A 24,313-nucleotide genomic window follows, 5' to 3' on the forward strand; every position below is an offset into this window, starting at 1 on the left:
AGCATTGCCTTCCCACTATGCACACCTTCATAACCTCCACTGAGCATTGCCTTCCCACTATGCACACCTTCATAACCTCCACTGAGCATTGCCTTCCCACTATGCACACCTTCATAACCTCCACTGAGCATTGCCTTCCCACTATGCACACCTTCATAACCTCCACTGAGCATTGCCTTCCCACTATGCACACCTTCATAACCTCCACTGAGCATTGCCTTCCCACTATGCACACCTTCATAACCCACACTGAGCATTCACCAATATGGATTGAACCATTATAACCTTTCAGTACAAAACCTCTTCCTTACTCTCAATACCCTGCTGTCCTCTTAGCTCTCAATGACATTTCCTTTCACAATAAAAACAATAAATTTTTCGGTTTCTAAGACTTTCACAACCCACATCTATACTGTCATATACATAAACCGGGCAGGAAAAAAATGTGTGTGGATTTTTACAGTTTATTTAAGTGGCTATGGAAGCAACAGGTGCCGCTACATAATGGTATAGACTTACATATGCCATGGATGAGATGTAAGAGCAACAGAAAAAACACAAAATCATACCAATTTTTAAAGTGTTAAGTATGCCCAAATACAAGCCACAACCTCACATACAATACTACAGTACCTGCTTCATGTGTCCAATAACTAAGTACTGGGTACCTATGAGAGATCACCACACAGTTGACCATTTACAGTCATAAATAGGTTGAAACAAATAAACTAAAACATTAAGTAAAATTGTCTATTTCTGCATTTATAGCATTAACCTTGGGGAACAATTTTTTTAATACACTGTAGTAATTTTTTTAACCCCACAGGAAACTCAATGCATGATGGAAAAAGTTTAATTAGTTACATATATTTCCTATAATTCTACAGAGTATTACTGTATTATGCAGGTGTATCACTGTAATTTTAATCAAAAGATCCATGAATATTTTACAAAATACAAAAATTAAAGTAAAAGGCTATTTATTACTAGACTTCCGTAACCTAAATACTTTACTGAAAAAGAGCCAGCATACTGTACAATCTGTGACAAAATATCCTAACATTACTGTAATAAGATAAATAATTAACCAAAAGTCTTCATATATTAAAACAGTGCAATTGGATGTGAAAATTTTGGGTACCATAGTATACCCAAAATAATAATAATAATGATGACACTAATACAGTATGTTCGAAATGTCCCAAGTTACCGGCAGCACACGCATGATCACAGCAGCAAGGCGTAGTTAGCAGTTAGGAAAATAGAGAGTACAGTACCAGGCAATATAGTAAAAGACACTAAAGTAAATGGCAATTAATGTGATGCAAATAAACTGTAAAGGTTAAAACACCCGACTACACATGAAGTAGCTAACTGCAAATTTCACCACAATTTATAAAAAATAAAGGATACTAATCAATGCATATTTTACCCAACATATAAAACAAAAAACGTATTCACATATGGCTGCTGTACCTCGCAACCAAGTTATGTGACAACTTTTAACAGTGACAGTCATAGCAATGAACTGGGTAAAATAAAGTCCGTAATCAATAAACTTAGGATGTAATTCAGCCCATGTAACACTAGATAACACCCCCCACGCTGGAGGTGGTGTCAGTTCAGTCCTCCCGAGGAGAATAACAGCACCTTGTGCTTCTTCTTCTTCTTCCCCCTCCTGCCAATGTCTTCATTTTCTTCGGCTTTGGCTGTAAACAAAAATATATTGGTTTAGCTAATACGATCATCTCATACAAATGTAAATGACATAATTCAGAAAATAGCTAATTATCTATGAAACCAAAATACATTTTTCTTTACTCAAATTGAGAAACAACATGTAAAGTCTTCCCTGACATTCATTCAAACACAGATTTCTCTGCATTATCAAGAGGGGCATTTTTTTACTCATTTCCTTCTTGTTAATGGGGTGGGGGATGTCTAGGTACATAAAAAGGGACAAGTAATAAATGTGTAAATATGGGATGACTAAGGCCCTGATCCCACCAAAGAAATAAATCATTTCTAAAAAGTAATGAAATTTACACTGGCTCTCATGACCGGACCCTAACCTAACCAACTGGGATCTGTATCTTGTCCTAATGGAACTCAATCCTAGTGGAACATGACCCAATTTGGGCTCAATCCCAATGAGGACTGACATCCAAATGGCCTACAACCCCTAAAAGAAACGAGACCACAAGAGGAAGGGTCCTAGATATAGCATCCTGTACCCCCCAAAATGAATATGAGGAGTGAAACATAAATATTGACATTAAATGAGAGCCTTTGTTCACCTGCAGATTTCTTGGCTGCAGCATCTAGAGCCTTGGCTACAGCATCACTGAAAGCGTGCTTAAACTCCGGCACAGCTAAGTTTCTCTCCTCTTCCTCCGTGCAATTGCCGTCGTTTGTAGAGGACTCGCTCAACTGAGGTACCCGTCTCCTGCTGCGCGTGCCTCCTACAAATGGATTAAACATCAATCAAGATATGATCACAATTGTAGTACCTTAATGCAATGGGAAAAAAATATAACATGCTAGAACTGATCACTGCCTTAACATTCTCTCTCTCTCTCTCTGGACTTGCACACAAAAAAATTACTGTACCATGCATTTCCATTGCCTATACTGTACTCATCTTATGATTGAAAATGATAATTAGCACATAAATAACAGAGCAAAAAGTAGGGTTTAATGGGAAAAGTTGGGACATACTGTACAGTACTGCCAGCTGCCTGTCCCTCTCACTTCAAATCACCTTTATCACATCAAACTATACATCCAATGTTATTACTGTATTTTCCCTTCTCTCTTAATACCTTCACCCTCAGTTTTACTTAGAATTCATTTTCCAGACATGTAAACTGTGGGATCATCGGTAAAAACAACACCGCACCACTCTCGAATACTGTACTCACAACACTACCACGCCACATATGACTCACACCGGCAAAGTAGGAAACATTTTTGGTGTAAAAATTAGATTAGGTTAGACTGGGTTGGGTTATGTTATGTTAGCTGAGTTATATTAGGTTAGGTTGTTAGCTTTGGTTAGGGTAGATTATGTTCAGTTGGGGTTTGTTAGGTTAGGTCAGATTTGTATCCCATTTCACAAACTGGGCAAAACTAGCATTGCCCAATTCCTGAGCCGGGCAATATCACAAATGGGGAGTATACATAAATAAAATGAATCACGTTGATAGATTCTGTTCTTGACTTATGATTTTTTTCCCCAAATTTACAAAGTACAATAAATGGGACAAGTAAACATGGTGCTGTATACTGCAGTTTGTAAAATGACCGACGATCATTCTAACAATGACGACAAGGTGATTATAGTACAGTACAGTACAGTCTCGGTTTACGCGGTCAATTAAATCCATGGAGGTCCGCGTAATACGAGAAACGCGTAAACGAAATAACAGAAAATATGGGATAAATTGAAATAGAGACTGGGCCGACCCCCAGACTACCCTTTTTCCGACACAATAAGTACGTTTTAGTAAAAATAACATCTTAATTTTATGATGGTATGCACACACAAGTAATTTTTAAGAGAAATATCAATAATAATAGGTTTTTTAACACTTACGTTAGTAGAAGAGATGGCTGGGCACACAGGGATGAGGGGGTTGGTTCCGAGGCAGACGGCAGATTATTGGCCCTCATCCTGTATCACTTGTATCAATTGTATCACTATCCACCACAGAGGCTTGCAGGGTCTCTTTGTCAAACCCCTCAAAGTCCATATCCTCACTATCACTGACTTGGGCTGGCTGTGGTGGATGGCGGGTGAAGAACTCGGTAATGTTTTGTTGACTGGGCAACCTAGTGCGCACCCTGCCGCGCCGCTTCCCGCGTAAATGATGGAATGTACCGCGTAACTAATAATTGCCGGTCTGGCCAGGTGCCACATAAATGACCAACCAAGTAAAGGAAATCCGCGTAAATCAAGACTATACTGTACTGCGCTTCAACAACTAAGGTCTTTTAAGTGCAGAACTAAGCTAGTATTTACACTATTCTAACAACAGTTAAAAATATCATAAGAGATACAACAACACCAACACATACCACTGTTCCACGAGGGGAGCTCGGTGGGTCGTGAGGCTGGTCCCCCAAGAGTCGGCCAAACCCCACGCGTTATGTTGACAGGTTCACTGCTGGAGTGTTGCACCCGTGTCTGACCTTCTCGGATCATCTGCAACACAACAAGATGATGATACATACAGGAGTTAAATAAAGCGACACTATGAGGATAAGGGATTAACTTTGGTTCAGGTCTTGAGGAAGTACAGTACAATTTGTTTCTGCACTAATCTCCCCTAGAGTTTAATCTCCTTGTTCCACTTCATACAAACATCAGAAAGAAAAAAGGACAGACAGAAATAATACTCATGAATTTCAAATCTATACGGTAACAAAATGCAAAAAAATTGGATGCTTTAAAAGTGAATTACAATCTCATACTGATCATTACATTAATCTTATAAAGGGAGAATTCACTCATTTGCCACACCCAACAACTAACCTTGCTCTTGTGGAGAATTTGGGTTGAACATAAGACAACAACACTTAACCAAAGCAAACTATTGACATCACACATACAAAACAACCAAAGCTAACCTTGCCACTTTATGACAGTACGCACAAACAAAACAATCCTTACCTCACCACTTTATGAAAGCACATACATACATACACAGACAAAAAGAAACCTAACCTAACTTACCAATCTAATATACAGTATGATGTGTATTGTCGAACACTGTGTATTTGTATCATGAGCCTTAGATCTGGCAGTGAGGTTATGAGATGTACAAGGTGTCCATACATTATCATCTACACACTTCCTCAATTAAGATACCTGTATAGCTTTTTCCTTTACCTTCCCTTTAAGTTATCTCTCCTCTTCTTTCCTTCCACTAAATTATTCTCCTCCTCTTCTCTCCCACTAAATTATTCTCCTCCTCTTCTCTCCCACTAAATTAACCTTCTCTTCCACATAATCATCCTCCTCCTCTCTTCCATTAAATTTTCCTCCTCCTCCTCCACTAAATCATCCACTCCTCTACCACATGTCACGGTGTGTTCTCTCGTCTACACACACTAATACCTTCGCAAAAGACATGCCAGTGGTGGTTCCCTCTACAGAGGAGCTGGTCACTACATCACTGCTGGGACTGGTACTTGCTTCACTGCCAATGACTTCACCGCCACCAGCAGTGTTCGCCCCCTCGTTGACCTCCCCGCTTGGTCTGTAATAGCGAAATATTTTCTTCTATTGCGTTTATATAACGGCAAATATATATATACTACGGTATATATAAAAACTATCTTATTTATCATCTAATATATATATATATCATTCTGGGGTCATGTGGGAACCAGTGTGTCAAATAAGAGTGTCTTGATTTTGGTCGAGTATTGGTAACTGCTGCCCCCTAGCGTTAACCTTCAGCATGTAAGATGCAGGGTGATATCTGGAGATATTGTGGCAAAAAAAGTTATATAAGGCAGAAAATAAAGTAATATATCTCCCATGATGTACGTGAAGGTAATATATCTACCCGGCAGGAAAGTCTTCACCAAAAGATGGGAAGTGTCTCAAGGATTCTATCTTGAGGTTGGTCGCTGCTTTGCTCCGTCCCATCATGCGGTCCTCCTCCGCCCGCACTCGCATTTCTATTTTCCATTCCTCACGGGCACGTTCATTCCGCTTCCACTGCCTATATTGAATCTGCTCCTGAAACCGGGTTAAATTGGTTGTGAGCGAGTGAGCGAGTGTAAATCACTAAAGAGAATGGTGATGAAGGCATTACTGAGGATGGATGTACAGTACTGCTGAGGGCAAGTGTTAAGTTATCTGATGTGACAGATTAATTAAATATATTTTATGAACATTGTTGTGGTAACAGGAAGCATCATCACAGTACATATCCATTACAGTTGTTATTACGTTCACCACAAACAAAAGAACCAAGAATTCTGCTACAGTACTTACATATCCCCTTCTGGTGAGACTGACAGATTAACAGAGCTAAAGAAGGTTATGAATCATGCCACATTATCTTCCACTACATTAACTAATATTACCACCCCACCTGGAACATTGCTGTAGTCATTTTGGACACAACAGGGTGCCGGAATGACACTTCCACAACGTCGAAACAGCAAGTAACTGGCAAGTGTCGTAAGTACCTCAGACGCAGCCGGAGATCCTCAGTCATGGACACAGATTCCTAAAAAGTGATACAAATTATATTTGTTGCCTCAAACTTTAGAAATACTGTACATTGGGTTCCTTCTCAACTAGTTAACCTTACTCCACCCACCCCATGTGATCAGAACTGTAATGAAGGCAATAGAAAGGTCCACTGATGATGGCTGCCATCCCTACAGCTAACCCAGTCAACTCTAAGTATTACTAACCCCAGCTAGAATATACACAGGTATAAAAGCCCAAATATACACAGGTATAAAAGCCCATCACACTGACTTGAATATTCTTTAACACAATCTTCCATTATATGATAAGTAAAAAAAGGTTAGGCTTGCCCATTTCTGATCACATACTGCAGGTCATCAATTCATCCCTCACATCTGACATTCTTAGTTAACTGTCACAATACACACAAGTTGCTTGGTGTTAAATTAGTTTTTCTGCTATACATTGGAGAATTCCGAGCCAATTTTTGTTTCATGCCTAATGTAATAAAGGGAATCAAATATACGAAGATGGTTCAAGCATGTGGAGAGTATGAATGAGACTAAATGGGTCAAGTGATGAATGAGTCATGTGGAGAGAAAGAGAGCTAAGGGAGGTTGTAATAAAATGGCCTCAAGAGTTAAGAACATAAGAAGAGAGGCTGCCAGAGACTGCACAGCATGGAAAGCTGCCATCAGGTCCTCACAACTAACCCATGCAAGCGTGGGAAATGGCCTTAAACCGACGATTATGACGATGACCAGGAAGCCAAAGTGGGGTGAGCTTAAGTCAATAGACCAATTATGTACAAAACAAATAATGTTCTATTGTTGTCTTACCTTCTCCACCACCTTGGCTACAATGATAGGAGGGCAGTTCTCCAAGGCACCATATTCCTGCACCAGCATCTGCACGTTAACAGCATGCATGTAGATGTGTGCCCCATTGCTTGCTTGGTAGAAGTAGAAAGTAGATTTTGGAGCATTGCGAGGTGCCTGAAGACAGAGAATTTAATATTAGCGAACCACATCACTAAAAACAAATATAAGAACATTATCAACGGTATTATTATTACTGTATTTATACTATATACAGCTACAACTGTATGTTCTGTGAATACTTCTACAGACATTAAAAATAGTACAGTATACATATTGAATTAGCTATTTGGAGGTTAATGGTTCACTCTGTACTATGTAAAAGTTAAGGATAGAAGTAAAGTGTGAATGGTGATGCTACCTCTTCTTCCAACACTTTCTTGTGTCTACATTTTTTTCTCTCTCAAGATTTATATTTCACTTGACACAGTTCAAACAATAATGGCATTAAAATAAAGATAAAATAAAGCAGTAAACTTTAAAACTGTTCAGATTTAATCAGTATCAGGATAGGTTAAAGAAACTAAACTTGCATTCCCTAGAAAGACGAAGAGTGCGGGGAGATATGGTAGAAGTATTTAAGTGGGTGAAAGGAATCAATAAAGGGGATATAGATAAAGTTCTTATAATAACCGAGCAGGATAGGACTCGGAGCAACGGGTTTAAGTTGGATAAGTTTAGGTTTAGGAGGGAGATAGGAAGGAACTGGTTCACAAAAGGGTGGTGGATGAGTGGAACAAGCTTAGCAACTATGTAGTAAGTGCGGGAATGCTGAAAAGTTTCAAAAGGAGACTGGATAGATTCATGGATGATAGAGTGTGGTAGTAACTCTCGACAGGACCTGCCATGCACAGGCCAACCGGGCAACTGCAGACTCCTTATTTTCTTATGTTCTATCAGAGAATCTTTATTTATGACAAAGGTACGAGGACAATACTATACCATACCTCTCCCCAAACCTAACCTAACCTAACTTAACTTAACCTTAACTCACCTGACCTCCCTGGGTGTTTTGATTCATTGGCTGGAGTTGCGAGATGTCTAGATCCTCAACAGTAATGGTTGGCTTATCTGTTCCACCACCTTGCTGATTACTGTCTAGTGCTGGAGACCTACTTAAAAATGTCGTCTCCCCGTTGGTCGGAGAAACTAGACTCAAAGGCTCCTCCACTGACGAGACACTGTCGCCTGACGATGGTTCCTCCGGACTGGAAAGTGACATGGCTTCCAGTCCTTCCTCAGCCTTAATAAGGAGTTCCCCGACATCAGAGTCAGAACTGAGGGAATCTTGGCGGGTTCGGAGGAGCGACAGCGCCTCATCGATGAAACAAGCCTCAGGCTGGTCACCTTCCTCAACAAGCTGAGCTTCTAAGTCCCTCTTCTCTCTCATGAGGATGTGGGATCTTACCTAAAAATAACAGTTCATATAAAAACACTCACACAAATTCAAATTTTTAAGATCATGGTAAATTTGTTTATCAAGCATTACGATGAAAACATTTACAAGTTTACCAAGATGGCAAGAAGGCTTTGAGTAAGATGAAAATTTATCAACCAAGAATATATAAGTGTTCAAAGATGATCTTATGAAGACTTAGAGGAAGTAAAAAAAAAAAACTACCTCGTCCTTAGATGCTAGTAGTAGTTTTGCGTAAGGAGTGGCAGCAGTAGGATGGCTGATACGGGTAGCTGTGTTCATGATCTCTTCGTTGTACAAGACTGCGGGCACCGGCACGAGAGAATCACGCTCCCGACGCATCAGTTGTAACTCGATCTCCTCACCGATACCAAACTCCTTGTGACATATGGCGACCACGCTGAGAGGGAATTGTCTAGAGTTAAAACACTGCCATCATTATGTGTTGGGTACACCTTCCCCCTGTACTAACAATGGACAACAAAAGACATAAAGTAATAAAAGAACAGAACAACAGCCTGAACAACCAGTTAAGACAATAACTAGTGTAATGATAAAGACAACAACAAAACAATCAGAGGAAATACTTGAACTGCACCTAAACTTTATGCCTATAACTCTACTTAAGACAAAAACTCAACACACTAAGTATTCTGTTTTCTTTCTCATCACAAATACTTGACCACGTGTGACCTCCAACTGATCCCCCAATTATCCCAACTGTGACAGATAACCTCAAATAAATTCTAAACTTTGTTAAACTTTACCACTTTGGTCAGATTACCTGTTCAAAGTGTCTCTCACACACAGACATCAACTTCTTCTGTGGAGCTCAAGGGGATAATAAATAAAGTAATATAATTGAATCAGTTGAAGAATCTCCACCCCAGCTTATTTCACCTAAACATTAACCACCTTAATGATTGAGAGAGGGAATAGGTTAGGTTAGTGTGGTTAATCTTCAGGTGAAATAAGCTGGGGTGGAGATTCTTCAGGTGATCACAACAATCATGTCGCCTTACCTTTTGAGGTCCTCCTTGACAACAGGTTCATAACATATGGGGCACTTCCTCCACTTCTCGTCTGAGAGAGCAAGGTAGTGCAGCACACACGGGAAACAGTAGATGTGTCCACAACGAGTTACCTAAAATGTCCATCACCATCACTAGTTACCACCAAAATATTAACGGCTTCAAGATGCAACAAATTCCTTAAAATGTTCAATAACAGTGATCTTCAAAACTATATAAAAATACAGTGATAAAAATTATCCAACTACACAAAGACCTCGCCACCAACACTCTGAGGCCAACCTTAGCAGCAACAGGCGGGTGGAGGCAGATGGGGCAGGCCGGTGCTTCAGAGACGTGGAGCCTCACTTCCTCCACAAACCTCCACTCAACGAGCAGGTCCTGATTGGCAGAGTATAGGGAATAATCCTCTTGGTCATCCACCACAAACTGACAGCTGGTGGTGAAAACATTACGTCCAGAATTAAACAAGAATGAGAGGCAACAATTACAATTCTCAAAAACAAACTTAAACTCTTAAATGACAGCCATGGACCTTGGCCGTAGGATGGAAGCCATCATCAGTGATATTACATGTTCCTTGGGTTCCATTATGAAGGATGTGAGGGGGAAGGGGGTTAAGGGCTACAGTAGGAATCTTACTTGTACACACTAAACTCACTTGGCTTGCAGATAATGCTCCTTGCTGTACTTGGGGGCGTGCGAGGAGTAGCGTTTCACTTGAGCTCCGCCTCCTCTACGATTACCATGCGACCTGTGACCTGGTCCCCACCAGTTCATCAGGTGCGTGATGTTCTGCTTCTTGCCACCCGTGCAGTACAGTGACCCAGATTCCGACGTGCCAGTGCCGCCATCTACCTGTAGAGAGCAGTCACCATTATAAACCGACCTCCATACCCTTAAAATAAATTCTACATTATGTAATTAGTTGGAAATTGTAATGTCATGTACCTAAGGCAGACTACATGAACCAATGGGGAGCTGTCATCAAGTGGAAAATGACCATAAATAGTTAATGACACGGACACTGGCTATCATCTTGAGAGGCATTCCAATACAGTACATTAATCCCTGAACTGTATCTATGAAATATGGCATTAAACACTCCACCAGTCACAGCCACCCACTCTAATGTGTGTTAGCACGATCATCACTAAAGCAACAGTGCAAACCATGATATGCATTACTAACTTAACACTACGTAAGTCAGTAGCCTTTACCTTGCCACCCATCTTCTCCCGGGGACGGACATACCGCTGGCCCGTCCGCCCACCGCGCCCGGCCACCGGTTTCCGCCCCGAGTCGGGACGGTCATACTCCCGTTTCCGAGCATGTTGGGGCGCTGATTTTTTCCCACCATATTCTGCAACAAAGGACGATAATCACAGTGTTTCCCTCAACATTGTGGGGGACCCTGTGTAGTTCAGACGTGTATGGGGGGTGGGGGGCCGAGACACATATTATATAATTTTAGTAAAACGCCCACAAGTCATTGTCATAAAAGTAAAACGCCATAAAAAACATAAAACGATAAATATTGATTACCCAAGACCAAGAATATTAGAAACTTATTTTTATCTTAAACTTGAAAGCAATGGCGTATCCTAGCCTATAGACACACGCCCCAAGTTCCCACAACATACAACTGAAAAACTAACTAGCCAGTGACAATAAAAAATAACATGCTAATTTACTGGTCACAGCGAAATAGCATACAGAAACTAGTTTATATTTTCTTTACTATATTTAACATTGAGGACCCTGTTCAGCCACACATTCTCAACACTGACTACCATGGCTACCAGACAGTCATACACCTCTGCAGTATACAACCCGTCATATTACTACTGTTGTATTTTACTGTAGGAGATAAATTCCTAATAAAATCAATCAACGACTGAAATTAACTCTATATGAAGTCTGCTCATATTGTCACCAACCCGTTTCATTTTGTCACCACTATTTTTAATCCGTTTCGTCACCACATTCATTCCCATCAATACATACATGGAAATAACTGTTGCCTGGGATAGAACGTAACAGAAAACACCATGACAATTTATTAAAGACGAAAATAAAATAAAAACAGTTAATACGCCTGCAATCATCTCGCTGCTCGGTGACATGCGCTGGTGCCAAATAACCTTCATTTGTTCAGTATTTTGTATATTTACCAAGATAATCCAGTGATACACAAATGTTGGTGTACCTTAAATAATTAACCTGTGGTAGTTGTCATAAATATTGCTTTACAGGTATGATTCATGTTTAAGCAGAAAAAATTAATTACAGGTACATAGGAAATTTATATATAGGTAAATGGAGTAGTTTAGGAAGGTAAATTAGGTGATAATAATGTTAGGAGACAAAGGTATTACGCCATCCATGACCCACAACCCACCTCTACCAACAGCTTCTTGACTGGTAGTTTTAACAGTCAGCTGAGGCAGCCTGGGCACCTTGTTGTTCTTGTCCATGGCAGCAGTAGTAGCAGTGGAAGGCGTCGTTGTGTCCATACACCAACACAGCCACACAGGTACGCAGGAGGGAGTAGACTCCGCTACCGAGTACACATCCACCACTAGACATCTTGGTGTTTAGCAAGCCATTATGACACACACAAACAGTAATGTGGCGCTGTATCCTTATAGAACACAGGCTAGGAGGGCGAGGAAGGTGTGCAGGGTCACAGGAAAACTAAACAGAGTCTTGGGAGTGAGGAAACTCCCAAGATATACAGGCGGAGCCCCAAGGTGTGCACTTCACTTTCGTCGCAAGATGGCGACGACGAAGACGATAGCGAGATCATGTTGGTCATCACCCACGAACACCTCATTACCTAATACATTTATTAATGTCATTATATCTTGGAGTGTCTTATCCTTATTTTAAATAAAAATATTATTAAATATAAATATTTTCCGTGTAGAGAATTAACATGTATAGTTTCTCAACCCACTGAACCATTTTACTATCACTATTTACACCAGATTGTTTTATTTTATTTTAATTTTACTGTTGTCATTATTAAATTAGATATAGCTCAAAAATACCTGATAGTTTTATTTATTTAACATACAGTATCGTGAAAAGGTGCCATGATTCGTTCCTGAAACCGTAGTCACTAATATTTTTCACTGGTGTTTTATAATTTAAAAAATTCAGTCATTATAATTACCAAAATTATTTATTTATTTTTTGCATTTCCAAAAGTTCGTTAAAAAATTATCAAATGATTTTTTTTTCATTATATAACCATGTTAAGCGATAACCACGACGATAACACAACAGGATGGTATTATTTTTTATAATCCTTTGAAAATTTCATAAAAAGCTATATATATTTGCAAAATTTATTTAAATTAAAATTATATCATAACAGTTTCATCCTGTAACTCACACTTTGTTTTTATTATTTTCTTTATGAGACCAGGTTAAGCAATTTTCACTGCGCTTCACTTTTTACATTATCCTTCTCACCACTGATGAGCTCGTGAGCCGCTGGGACGGTCGGTCACGTCTCTGCCAGTACCGGGCACCAGAGAAATACAAATAAAGTGTTACTTATGTTATGTTGGTACTAGTGGAGCAGACAGGTAACACTGGTACTAGTGGAGCAGGCAGGTAACACTGGTACTAGTGGAGCAGGCAGGTAACATTGGTACTAGTGGAGCAGACAGGTAACACTGGTACTAGTGGAGCAGGCAGGTAACACTGGTACTAGTGGAGCAGACAGGTAACACTGGTACTAGTGGAGCAGACAGGTAACACTGGTACTAGTGGAGCAGACAGGTAACACTGGTACTAGTGGGCAGACAAAACAACACTGGTACTAGTGGGCAGACAGCTAACACGGGTACTAATTAGACAGACAGGTAACACTGGTAGTGGAGCAGACAGGTAACACTGGTACTAGTGGAACAGACTAACACGGGTACTAATTAGACAGACAGCTAACACGAATTGCTAATTAGACAGACAGCCCAACACAGATGCTAATTAAGACGAACAGCTAACACAATTGCCCCTAATTGGAATAGACATTCTTGGGTTTTTAATTGGAGCAGACAACTAACACGGGTATAGTGGAGCAGACAGCTAGCAGACATGAGTGGAACGAACCAGCTAACACGGGTACTGTAGTGGAGCAGACAGCCTTTGGGTACTGGTGGAGCAGACAGCTAACACGGGTACTAGTGGAGCAGACAACTAACACGGGTACTAGTCAAGAACAGACAGCTAACACGGGTACTAGTGGAGCAGACAGCTAACACGGAAGGTGCTAGTGGAGCAGACAGGTAACATAGTACTAGTGGGAGCAGACAGCTAACACAAAGGCTTTAGTGGAACAGACAGCTAACACTGGGTACTAGTGGAACAGGCAAAACTAACACAGGTACTAGTCTGGAGCAGACAGCTAACACAGGTACTACAGTGGAGCAGACAGGTAACACTGGTACTGATGGAGCGAACAACTAACACGAATTGCCCCAAGAGTGGGCAGGGCAGCTAACACTGGTGCTAGTGAACAGACAGCTAACACTGGTACTAGTGGAGCAGACAGCACAGGAGCGACTGCCAACACTGGTACTAGTGGAGCAGACAGCTAACACGGGTACTAGTGGAGCAGACAGCTAACACTGGTACTAGTGGAGCAGACAGCTAACACGGGTACTAGTGGAGCAGACAGCTAACACGGGTACTAGTGGAGCAGACAGCTAACACGGGTACTAGTGGAGCAGACAGCTAACACTAGTTGTTCGATTTCGTTCATTTTTTCCACAGATGTTATTTGGATGATAGTAAATGATAAATACGATAAAATAACTTTTTTATTTATAAATATTTTTTTTCTATCTACGAACACACATCACCTGTAGTGTGCAGAGTATTAATGATGTGGGAAATTGTTGGGGTAAACTCGGTGAAAACCTGATAATTTGACACTAAAATGATGTCTCTATGTGCTGTGTACGCCAAGAAATTAATTATTTACCGAAAATATTCCTCCGAAAAACCTGCCGTGTCGGCGCTTGTTGTCCACTATTTGTTATTAACAAATAGTGGACCGGTTGTTGCACAGCAACTAACTGTTAGTTGCTGTGCAACAACCGAGCCGCTCGGTCCTTGCGTACTCTCATGTCCACAAAAAACGTATAATTACACTATGCTGCTTTAAGAAAGTTGCTTTTATTAGTACCAGATATCAAAGAACGTTTCTTCTGTTTAACATGCTGAGGGTGTGGGGACGGAAGTTAGAGAGGTTTCCTTGGTTAGGTCAGTTCTATTAAGTTCTGTGCATTGTCGTATTGTTTTTATTACTTTCTATCCTCCGGAGAACATCTGTGGAAAAAATGAACGAAATCGAACAACTCCTGGCGGTAGTGGTCCGCTCCTTTACCGATCGCCCAAGCGGCTAACGAGCCGATCAGTGGTGAAGAAGATAAAAGTTGTATTAAGGACAACAGACACAGGAGATATTACTGCTGTGAATGTTATAATAGTACCATGAACTAATACATACAATTATTGTTGTAATAATAATAATAATAATAATAATTAACGGTTTATTGAAAGAGCTTGGCAGCGTAGAAAACGAAAATATAGTTATATTTGGGGAATGGATTTACGAATTACAAATAATATACAAAGTAACATAAGTGACACAAATAAGATATAAAAATAACTTAGATGGGGATCAGCTCAAACTACAGTTCGATACAACATAATAGTGACAGTGCTTAAGGAGCAGTGTTTACTGGGAGTGAATACACTGTGTATGTTGAACTGTATACCGGCATTCTTTATATATAAGCTGACGATTTTACCGAATAAAGTTATATCTTATCTGTTTAGTTATTTATTTACTAGAGGCTATTACACATCCTTTGTGAACTAAGCTGTTATCCTTATTGTGCTACCGCAGGATGAGTATGGGGTGCACAATAAAATAGCTGTTATACAAGCTTCAAATTAAATTCACACAGACACACACACACACACACACACACACACACACACACACACACACACACACACACAGTATTTTAGGTTAATAAATATCTAGTCAGAGTTAATATATTTTATTAGTGCATCTCATTCTAAAAAAGGAAAATTTTAATCAATCTATCTCATAATAAATGTTAGATTAGGTTAATTTTACTTGGGTTAGGTATGACTGGGTTAGATTAGGTTAGGTTAGGTTAAGCTTGGCTACAACTTGTCTAAGAACTAGAAAATATCCCGACTTGATACATAAAAAAACCCAATTGCTATTAATTTATTTTTCCTCACTTTGTTTAATTTTTCATATTTTCTCCAACAAAAAACAAGCTGGTGATCCTTCTCCATCAGGGTGAGAGATGGTGATGGTGGGTGGCGAGGGAGTGTGGTGGGGAAGAGACGGAAGAACGAGGAGTGTTGGAGGGGAAGAGAGAGGAGGAGGAGGAGGAAGAGGTGGGCATGTGAACGATAAGATCTGGCGGCCGTAGACCCAAAGCGAAGTACAATGCTCTGTGAAGGATAATAATAATAATAATAATAATGATGATGATGATGATGATGATGATAGTATTGATGATGATAAGTAGTAATTGATGATGATATTGATATAAATGTAGATGATGATGATGATGATGATGATGATGATGATGATGATGATAACAATACTACTACAACTACTATTAATAATAATAATAATAACAACAATACTGCTACAACTACTACTACTAATAATAATAATACAAATATAATAACAACAACAAACAATAACGGTGAGTATAATAGGTTTATTGTCTTACCCAAATATAATAGTAGGTATGAGCACTAGGAGGCCGGCTAGCAGCATTGTCACGCCTGGCATATTAAGACACAGTAAAGCCGGGAACAGTTCATGGAAAGCCAGGCACCCACACAGTATGCCAAGCTGTTCCATGCTGCCCAGCACAGTAAACACTCGACCTGTGGATATACGACACAGTCAACACTCGACCTGTGGATATACGACACAGTCAACACTCGACCTGTGGATATACGACACAGTCAACACTCGACCTGTGAATATACGACACAGTCAACACTCGACCTGTGGATATGACCCACCACCCTAGTCTTAACACCTGTGAACAGAACCAAAACACATTGTTGTATACCTGACTCATGATCCTCCACTAGACTGGCCAGGATGACTCGCCCCGCCACGAATAAGTACTTCCCGAAGCCACCAAGTAGTGCCACTGTGAAGGTAGAGGCTTTCAGTGTGCTGCGTGGAGAGACTGTCGTGGTGTTACAGTGTGCAAGGGAGGGAGGGTGTTGATATGCAAGGGGAGGGGGGTGTTACAGTATGCAAAGGAGGTGTTACAATGTCTGAGGAGGGGGGTGTTATTATGCAAGGGAGGGGAGGGGGTGTTACAGTATGCCAAGGGAGGGTGTTACAGTATGCAAGGGAGAAGTGTTACAGTATGCAAGGGAGAGGTGTTACAGTATGCAAGGGAGGGAGGGGGTGTTACAGTATGCAAGGGGAGGGGTGTGTTACAGTATGCAAGGGAGGGAGGGGGGGTGTTACAGTATGCAAGGGAGGTGTGTTACAGTAATGCAAGGGAGGTGTGTTACAGTATGCAAGGGAGGTGTTACAGTATGCAAGGAGGGAGGGGTGTTACAGTATGCAAGGGAGGGTGTTACAGTATGCAAGGGAGGGTATGTTACAGTATGCAAGGGAGGGTGTTACAGTATGCAAGGGAGGGTGTTACAGTATGCAAGGGAGGGGGGTGTTACAGTATGCAAGGGAGGAGGGGGTGTTACAGCATGCAAGGGAGGGGTGTTACAGTATGCAAGGGAGGGGGTGTTACAGTCATGCAAGGGAGGTGTTACAGTATGCAAGGGAGGGGGTGTTACAGTATGCAAGGGAGGGGGGTGTACACAAAGGGAGGGGGGTGTTACAGCATGCAGGAGGGGGTGTTACAGCATGCAAGGGAGGGAGGGGGTGTTACAGCATGCAAGGGAGGGGTGTTACAGTATGCAAGGGAGGGGGGTGTTACAGTATGCAAGGGAGGGGGGTGTTACAGTATGCAAGGAGGGGGGGGTGTTACAGTATGCAAGGAGGAGGGGGTGTTACAGTATGCAAGGAGGGGGTGTTACAGTATGCATGGAGGAGGGGGGGGTGTTACAGTATGCGGAGAGGGGTGTTACAGTATGCAAGGGAGGGAGGGGTGTTGTGATGCAAGGGAGGGTGTTACAGTATGCAAGGGAGGGGGTGTTACAGTATGCAAGGAGGGGGGTGTTACAGGCAAGGGAGGAGGGGTGTTACAGTATGCAAGGAGGGGGTGTTGCATGCAAGGAGGGGGGGGTGTTACAGCATGCAAGGGAGGAGGGGTGTTACAGTATGCAAGGGAGGAGGGTGTTACAGTATGCAAGGAGGGGGGTGTTACAGTATGCAAGGGAGGAGGGGTGTTACAGTGCAGGGGGGGGTGTTACAGCAAGGAGGGGGTGTTACATGCAAGGGAGGGGGTGTTACAGTATGCAAGGGAGGGGGTACAGTATGCAAGGGAGGTACAGTATGCAAGGGAGGAGGGGGGTGTTACAGTATGCAAGGGAGGGGGGTGTTACAGTATGCAAGGGAGGAGGGGTGTTACAGTATGCATGGGAGGAGGGGGGGTGTTTAAGGTTCACTGTGTGGATTATTAGTACACCGTGTGGGTTGTTTGTACACTGTAAAAAGACTTTGGTACACTGTGTGGGTTGTAATATTTTGTTTGATGTTATTATACACAGTGTGGGTTGTTAGTATACATTGTGTGGGTTGTTCCTGCATTATGAATGGTGCTTGTATACAGTGCCACCTTCCCGTCTATCGTGAACACAACACAGCAACACACTCACCAAGAAACACCAGCTTAGGATCGGATATGGTGCCCAACACTACGAAGAAGGAACATCGACTAATGCCTCCCACCACCCCCAGAGAGGCATCTTGTAGCCCCGGGAAGCGACGTAAGAGAGGCAGGAGCAGCAGAAGCGCCACCGATTCGACGCTGCCCTTAAAGACATAGTAGGCGGCGTAGTTGTCTGTGTTCAGTTTCATCTTGGTCTTTAGGTAGAGATATGTGATGTCCATTTCAGCTGAAGTTCAATAATAATAATAATAATAATAATAATAATAATAATACTAATACTAATAATAATAATAATAATAATAATAATAATAATAATAAAGGTCGGAATTACGTTAAGCATATAATCATACTTTCTCATATTACAGCCTGCCTCTCTCTCCCATTACCCACATGAATCTGACCTCTATATATATATATATAGCTGTTAATAAATATGTTGTATTTCTTTGTGTATGAACCTCTATACTGCGTGGGAGTGAGAAGTGACACCACCCTCAGTGTCAAGACCTGACTGAATTACTCAGAATAGACAAACTGTACTACAAGCTTTGTCAATAAATTTGTTAAACTAAAAACTAAAACTCTCTCTCTCTCTCTCCTACACAGTCAAAAGAGCAACAGTAAACACAACTGGATCCTGCTCACCCGATGATACAAAGCTGACGATGAAGGCAGCGAGGATGTCAGCCGTCACCATGGCTCTCACACCAACCCCACGACGCTTGAACGTGACGGCTATAGGCTGGAAGATGCAGCTCAGCGCGCAAACCAAACCACCCTGCCATCTCTCTCCCTCTATCTGTCGCGCATCGTTGTACAGTGACACTTGAGCATCGCTAAAAGAAGAGCTACGACCACCATTAATATGTGAAGACGGGTGACGAGATGAACCTTCGCTGCTACAGAAGGAAATGCGACTGTCGTGGTGATATGGGACGATGTTGTCACCATCAGGAGTCCCACACTCAGTAGTACAGGGTCTTGTGGCGTCAAGTGTAGCGGCGTATGTGATGTTTATATTATGGTCACCTGTCACTACGTCCTCTCTTACTATAACTGGGTGACTGTCAGCTAAGTCCTCTTTCTCTACATCTGAGTGACTGTCAGCTACGCCTTCTCTCGAGTGACTGTCAGCTACGCCTTCTCTCGAGTGACTGTCAGCTAAGTTCTCTCTCTCTACATCTGAGTGACTGTCAGCTACGCCTTCTCTCGAGTGACTGTCAGCTACGCCTTCTCTCGAGTGACTGTCAGCTAAGTTCTCTCTCTCTAAAACTGGGTGACTGTCAGCTAAGTCCTCTCTCTCTACATCTGAGTGACTGTCAGCTACGTCCCCTCTCGAGTGACTGTCAGCTACATCCTCTCTGTCTACATCTGAGTGACTGTCAGAAGAGGAGGTTGTGGGTAGTCCTACTGCTGCTGTTGTTGTTTCTGTCAGCTGCTGCACATCCTCACAGCTGTCAGCATCCTCCTCGTCAGACGTACAGCGGCTGTCTTCATTACCAGCGTCCGATATTACTGAATTAGCTGGCGTGGTGGGTGCCAGGAGCATGGTGAGTAGGAAGTCCTGGTCGTCAGCTATTGATGCGGGTGTCAGCAAGATGGTTGGTGTCAGGTTGTGGGCGTCAGCATCAGTGTCTCGTAGAGGCGTGAGTGGGCGGAAGTTGTCCACCTCGTCTACTGAGGCACCGATAATGTGGTGGTGTGGTTGAGTGTGGGCGTGGTGTGGTTGAGTGAGGTGGTCAGATTGAGTGTGGCGGTAGTGTGGTTGGCCGTGGTGTGGTGGAGTGTGGTGGTCAGATTGAGTGTGGCGGTAGTGTGGTTGGCCGTGGTGTGGTTGTGTGTGGTGGCGTGGTTGAGTGTGGTGGCGTGGTTGAGTGTGGCGGTGTGATTGGTGGTGTGATTGAGTGTGGTGACGTGGTTGAGTTTGGTGGCGTGGTTGAGTGTGGTGGTGGTGTGAATGAGTGTGGTGATGTGAATGAGTGTGGTGGCGTGATTGAGTGTGGTGGTGGTGGCGGTGTGTTTGAGTGTGGTGATCTGTTTGAGTGTGGTGATCTGTTTGAGTGTGGTGGTCTAGAATCGAGTGACTCAATGGCGGATCATCTCCCACATCTGGTGCAGGAGGAAGTCGTGTGCACGTATCATCGACGACGGAGGTACTCAAGGTTATGGGGAGCTTGCGGACCCCAGCCACGGCGGTAAGGATCTCTAGTGCAGCAGTAAGAGCCAGAGAGGACCTTGGTGGTACTGGTGAAGAAGGAGGAGGAGGAGGAGGAGGTGTACCATAGGTGCTGGGGCAGGGATCTGGGTACTCGGGAGGGGTACCATAAGGTGTACCATAATTGCTAACCTCGTCACTAGGATTGGTCATGATGGGGATGAGGAAGCCAGTATGGGTGCTTCTCAACTCGTCATCGTTGTCTTCATCGTCAAGAATCGAGTCCTGAGATGATATTATAAATCTTGGACCATCTACTTCATCTACGCCTTCATCGTCAGGAGGTTCTACAGCAGGAGGGCCCATTTCCTCAAGTGTTGTGAAAGAGACAGTGGTGGGAGGTTCCTTAACGGGTACAGTTGGTATCTTGGAGTCATCAGGCAGGAGAAATATAATGTAGAAGACGTTCACTATACACACACCTTCATTAACTGTTCCGAGATACGAGAAGATAACAGGGTGTCTCAAAAAATATATTCATAATGGCTTATGTAGTAATTGATTGAAGATTCTTTAGGTTAAACTACATTTTTGGGGTAAATTCTTTAGATTATGCTACATTTAAGTTAGGGTAGGTTACGTTAGGTTAAGTTAGGTTAGCTTAGAATATTTTAGATTTGGTTGTTTGAAATAGGTTAGGTTTGATTTCTTCAGTTAACTCATTTTAAATAATTGGGTTAGGTTAAAGTAGGTTAGTTAAGTTAGATTCAGTTAGATTAAGTTAGGTTAGGTTAGATTAGTTTAGGTTAAGTTACGTCAGATTAGGTTACATTAAACTAGGATAGATTTGGTAATATGAAGTTAGGTTAGGTTAGATCAAGTTAGATTAGTTAAATTAGGTTAAATTAGGTTAAGTTAGATTCGGTTAAATTAGATTAAATTAAATTAAGTTAGGTTATCTCCATGACGCCACTGACCTAGGAAGAGGGCGGCGTGGGAAGTCTGGTCAAGTTGGGTCAGGATGTAAACACCGAGGTACCCGGTGAGGTACCCCACGTAGGCACAGGCTTCCAGGATACTCAACCTCACCGTCCGTCGCTCTGGGGGCGTCTCGCGAACCACATAACTGATCACTGCCGTCTAAACCGGTGTAACAGATGTTCAGTGGGTGTAACAGATGTTTAGTGGGGTGTAACAGATGTTCAGTGGGTGTAACAGATGTTTAGTGGGGTGTAACATGTTCACTGGGGTGTAACCGATGTTTAGTGGGTGTAACAGATGTTTAGTGGGGTGTAACAGATGTTCAGTGGGTGTAACAGATGTTTAGTGGGGTGTAACAGATGTTTAGTGGGTGTAACAGATGTTTAGTGGTGTGTAACAGATGTTTAGTGGGTGTAACAGATGTTTAGTGGGGTGTAACAGATGTTTAGTGAGTGTAACAGATGTTAAATGGGGTGTAGCAGATGTTCAGTGGGTGTAACAAATGTTCAGTGGGTGTAACAGATGTTTAGTGGGAGTAACAGATGTTTAGTGGGTGTAACAGATGTTTAGTGGGTGTAACAGATGTTTAGTGGGTGTAACAGATGTTCAGTGGTGTAACAGATGTTCAGTGGGTGTAACAGATGTTCAGTGGTGTGGGTGTAACAGATGTTCAGTGGGTGTAACAGATGTTTAGTGGGGTAACAGATGTCTAGTGGGGTGTAACAAATGTCTAGTGGGGCGTAACAGATGTTTAGTGGGGCGTAACAGATGTTCAGTGGGGTGTAACAGATGTTCAGTGGGTGTAACAGATGTTCAGTGGGGTGCAAAATGTGTTCAGTGAGGTGTAAAGAGGACTTACCTGAAGAGTGACATAACCACCAGTAATGCCTCCCACACAACTACCGACAAACACCAGCTGGAGCGGAAGTGAGGGCAGGGAGGCGAGAGCCAAGTACACCAGCGTCCACAACACCAGTCCCACAGATGGTGCCAGCATCATCGTTTTCCTCGACCACCTGTATCCAGATATGATATACACTCTCAGCACATATGGTAGATTGTTAACACATATGGTACACTCTCAGCACATATGGTAGATTGTCAACACATATGGTACACTCTCAGCACATATGGTAGATTGTCAACACATATGATACACTCTCAGCACATATGGTAGATTGTCAACACATATGGTACACTCTCAGCACATATGGTACATTGTCAACACATATGGTACACTCTCAGCACATATGGTAGATTGTCAACACATATGGTACACTCTCAGCACATATGGTACTCTGCACAACATTTTCAGTAAACCATTGGTATTCAGAGGGATAAATACATAGATAGTTATTCATTAAACTCATCACATAAATTTACATTCATTCAACAGTGCAGGTATACAATAGCCATCGAACTGGTTAACAATACTACAATCTTGGAGACTAACCTGTCCACCAAGGAGCCGAGCACCTGGGAAGAAACGACGGAGACGACGACGAAGGTGATGAACACGAGAGAGTACAACTTGGCCGCCTCACCCTGCATGTCTTGGGTGGCGAGGAGGTGCGGGTGGCTGTTTCTGTGGGTGGAAAGGAGGTGTTGATGTTGGGTGGTGTTGTAGGTGGTGTTGAGGGTGTTGTAAGTGGTGTAGATGGTGTTGTAGGTGGTGTTGTAGGTGGTGTTGAGGGTGGGGAGGAGGAAGTAGGTGCTGGAGAGAAGCTTAACGTTACATTTGGGATCCAAGAGACGCTCCCAACATTTCCGTCGTATGATGAAGTCCTGCCCCAGCAACACCTGTCATAACAACACACATATTAGTACACACACACAACACCTGTCATAACCTCAGTACACACACAACACCTGTCATAACCTCAGTACACACACAACACCTGTCATAACCTCAGTACACACACAACACCTGTCATAACCTCAGTACACACACAACACCTGTCATAACCTCAGTACACACACAACACCTGTCATAACCTCAGTACAAACACAACACCTGTCATAAAAACCTCATTACAAACACAACACCTGTCATAGCAACTACAACTACAACTACTCGTTATGGCCTCCAACCTCCTCTTATAGCCACACTACTACTACAACAGCTACCACCGCACCACACAAAACATTGCATTGACAAGTGACTTTTAAGAAAAACAGTTTAATTACCAAAGAGACGTAAGCGAGAGTGAAGCAGAAAATGACAGGTTCTACAGTCATATTCCCCATGATGAAAGTGAGGAGGGGGAGTGGTCTTGTTGCTACTACTACTTCTGCTACTTCATCTCTAGTTCTTCCTCTCCTCTATACCATCTGTGAACACCTGCCATTACCGGAGTCGTGTCTTGAATCTTTGTTTCTCTGGCTGGCTATTCCAATAACACGTAGAAATAATAATAACAATAATAATAATAATGATAACGCTATAATGTGTGGTTGGTCTCACTGTGACAAGTTAACTGAGGTGTTCTATACAGGTAGAGCCGTAATTAACAATATTATCACATTCTCTCCTCCCCTAAACTTAACCACAGACAAACGCTGGCTGTGACTGGACCGACCACCATTGTCTTCTTATCTATCTATATATATTACTCTCATTCTCGTTCTGATACCTATCTGTTTACGTTACTCACCCCAAACACCCGCCTCTTACTCCCATCATCTGTCCTCCACCCCTAATATCTGTCCCCCACCCCCAACATCCGTCTCTTACCCCCAATATCTGTCC

The 24,313-nt window shown here is 42.3% G+C and overlaps 2 protein-coding genes across 2 annotated transcripts in view; both read right to left on the reverse strand.

Annotated features, from left to right (window-relative positions):
* Nucleotides 1-450: 450 nt before the first annotated feature.
* On the reverse strand, nucleotides 451-12,340 carry LOC121867998 (RING finger protein 10-like). The gene is made up of 14 exons (XM_042368197.1): nucleotides 11,939-12,340; nucleotides 10,758-10,900; nucleotides 10,199-10,395; nucleotides 9,820-9,973; nucleotides 9,529-9,650; nucleotides 8,711-8,906; nucleotides 8,084-8,497; nucleotides 7,051-7,206; nucleotides 6,108-6,245; nucleotides 5,574-5,749; nucleotides 5,120-5,261; nucleotides 4,078-4,204; nucleotides 2,298-2,462; nucleotides 451-1,709 (listed from the first exon to the last, which is right to left on the reverse strand). Exons 1-14 carry the CDS (start codon nucleotides 12,051-12,053, stop codon nucleotides 1,618-1,620), a joined length of 2,337 nt encoding a protein of 778 aa, XP_042224131.1. The 5' UTR covers nucleotides 12,054-12,340; the 3' UTR covers nucleotides 451-1,617.
* Nucleotides 12,341-15,887: 3,547 nt separating this feature from the next.
* LOC121870244 overlaps nucleotides 15,888-24,313 on the reverse strand; it is a 10,401-nt gene continuing 1,975 nt past the window's right edge. The window contains exons 3-9 of the mRNA XM_042372032.1: nucleotides 22,424-22,580; nucleotides 21,561-21,723; nucleotides 19,074-21,074; nucleotides 18,415-18,654; nucleotides 16,689-16,772; nucleotides 16,338-16,497; nucleotides 15,888-16,050 (exon numbers count right to left, since the gene is read on the reverse strand). Coding sequence (XP_042227966.1) covers nucleotides 15,888-16,050; nucleotides 16,338-16,497; nucleotides 16,689-16,772; nucleotides 18,415-18,654; nucleotides 19,074-21,074; nucleotides 21,561-21,723; nucleotides 22,424-22,580 — 2,968 coding nt within the window. The remainder of the gene's footprint in view (nucleotides 16,051-16,337; nucleotides 16,498-16,688; nucleotides 16,773-18,414; nucleotides 18,655-19,073; nucleotides 21,075-21,560; nucleotides 21,724-22,423; nucleotides 22,581-24,313) is intronic.

Source organism: Homarus americanus, unplaced genomic scaffold (genome assembly GCF_018991925.1).
Source record: "Homarus americanus isolate GMGI-L3 unplaced genomic scaffold, GMGI_Hamer_2.0 scaffold32583, whole genome shotgun sequence".
Taxonomy (NCBI): domain Eukaryota; kingdom Metazoa; phylum Arthropoda; class Malacostraca; order Decapoda; family Nephropidae; genus Homarus; species Homarus americanus.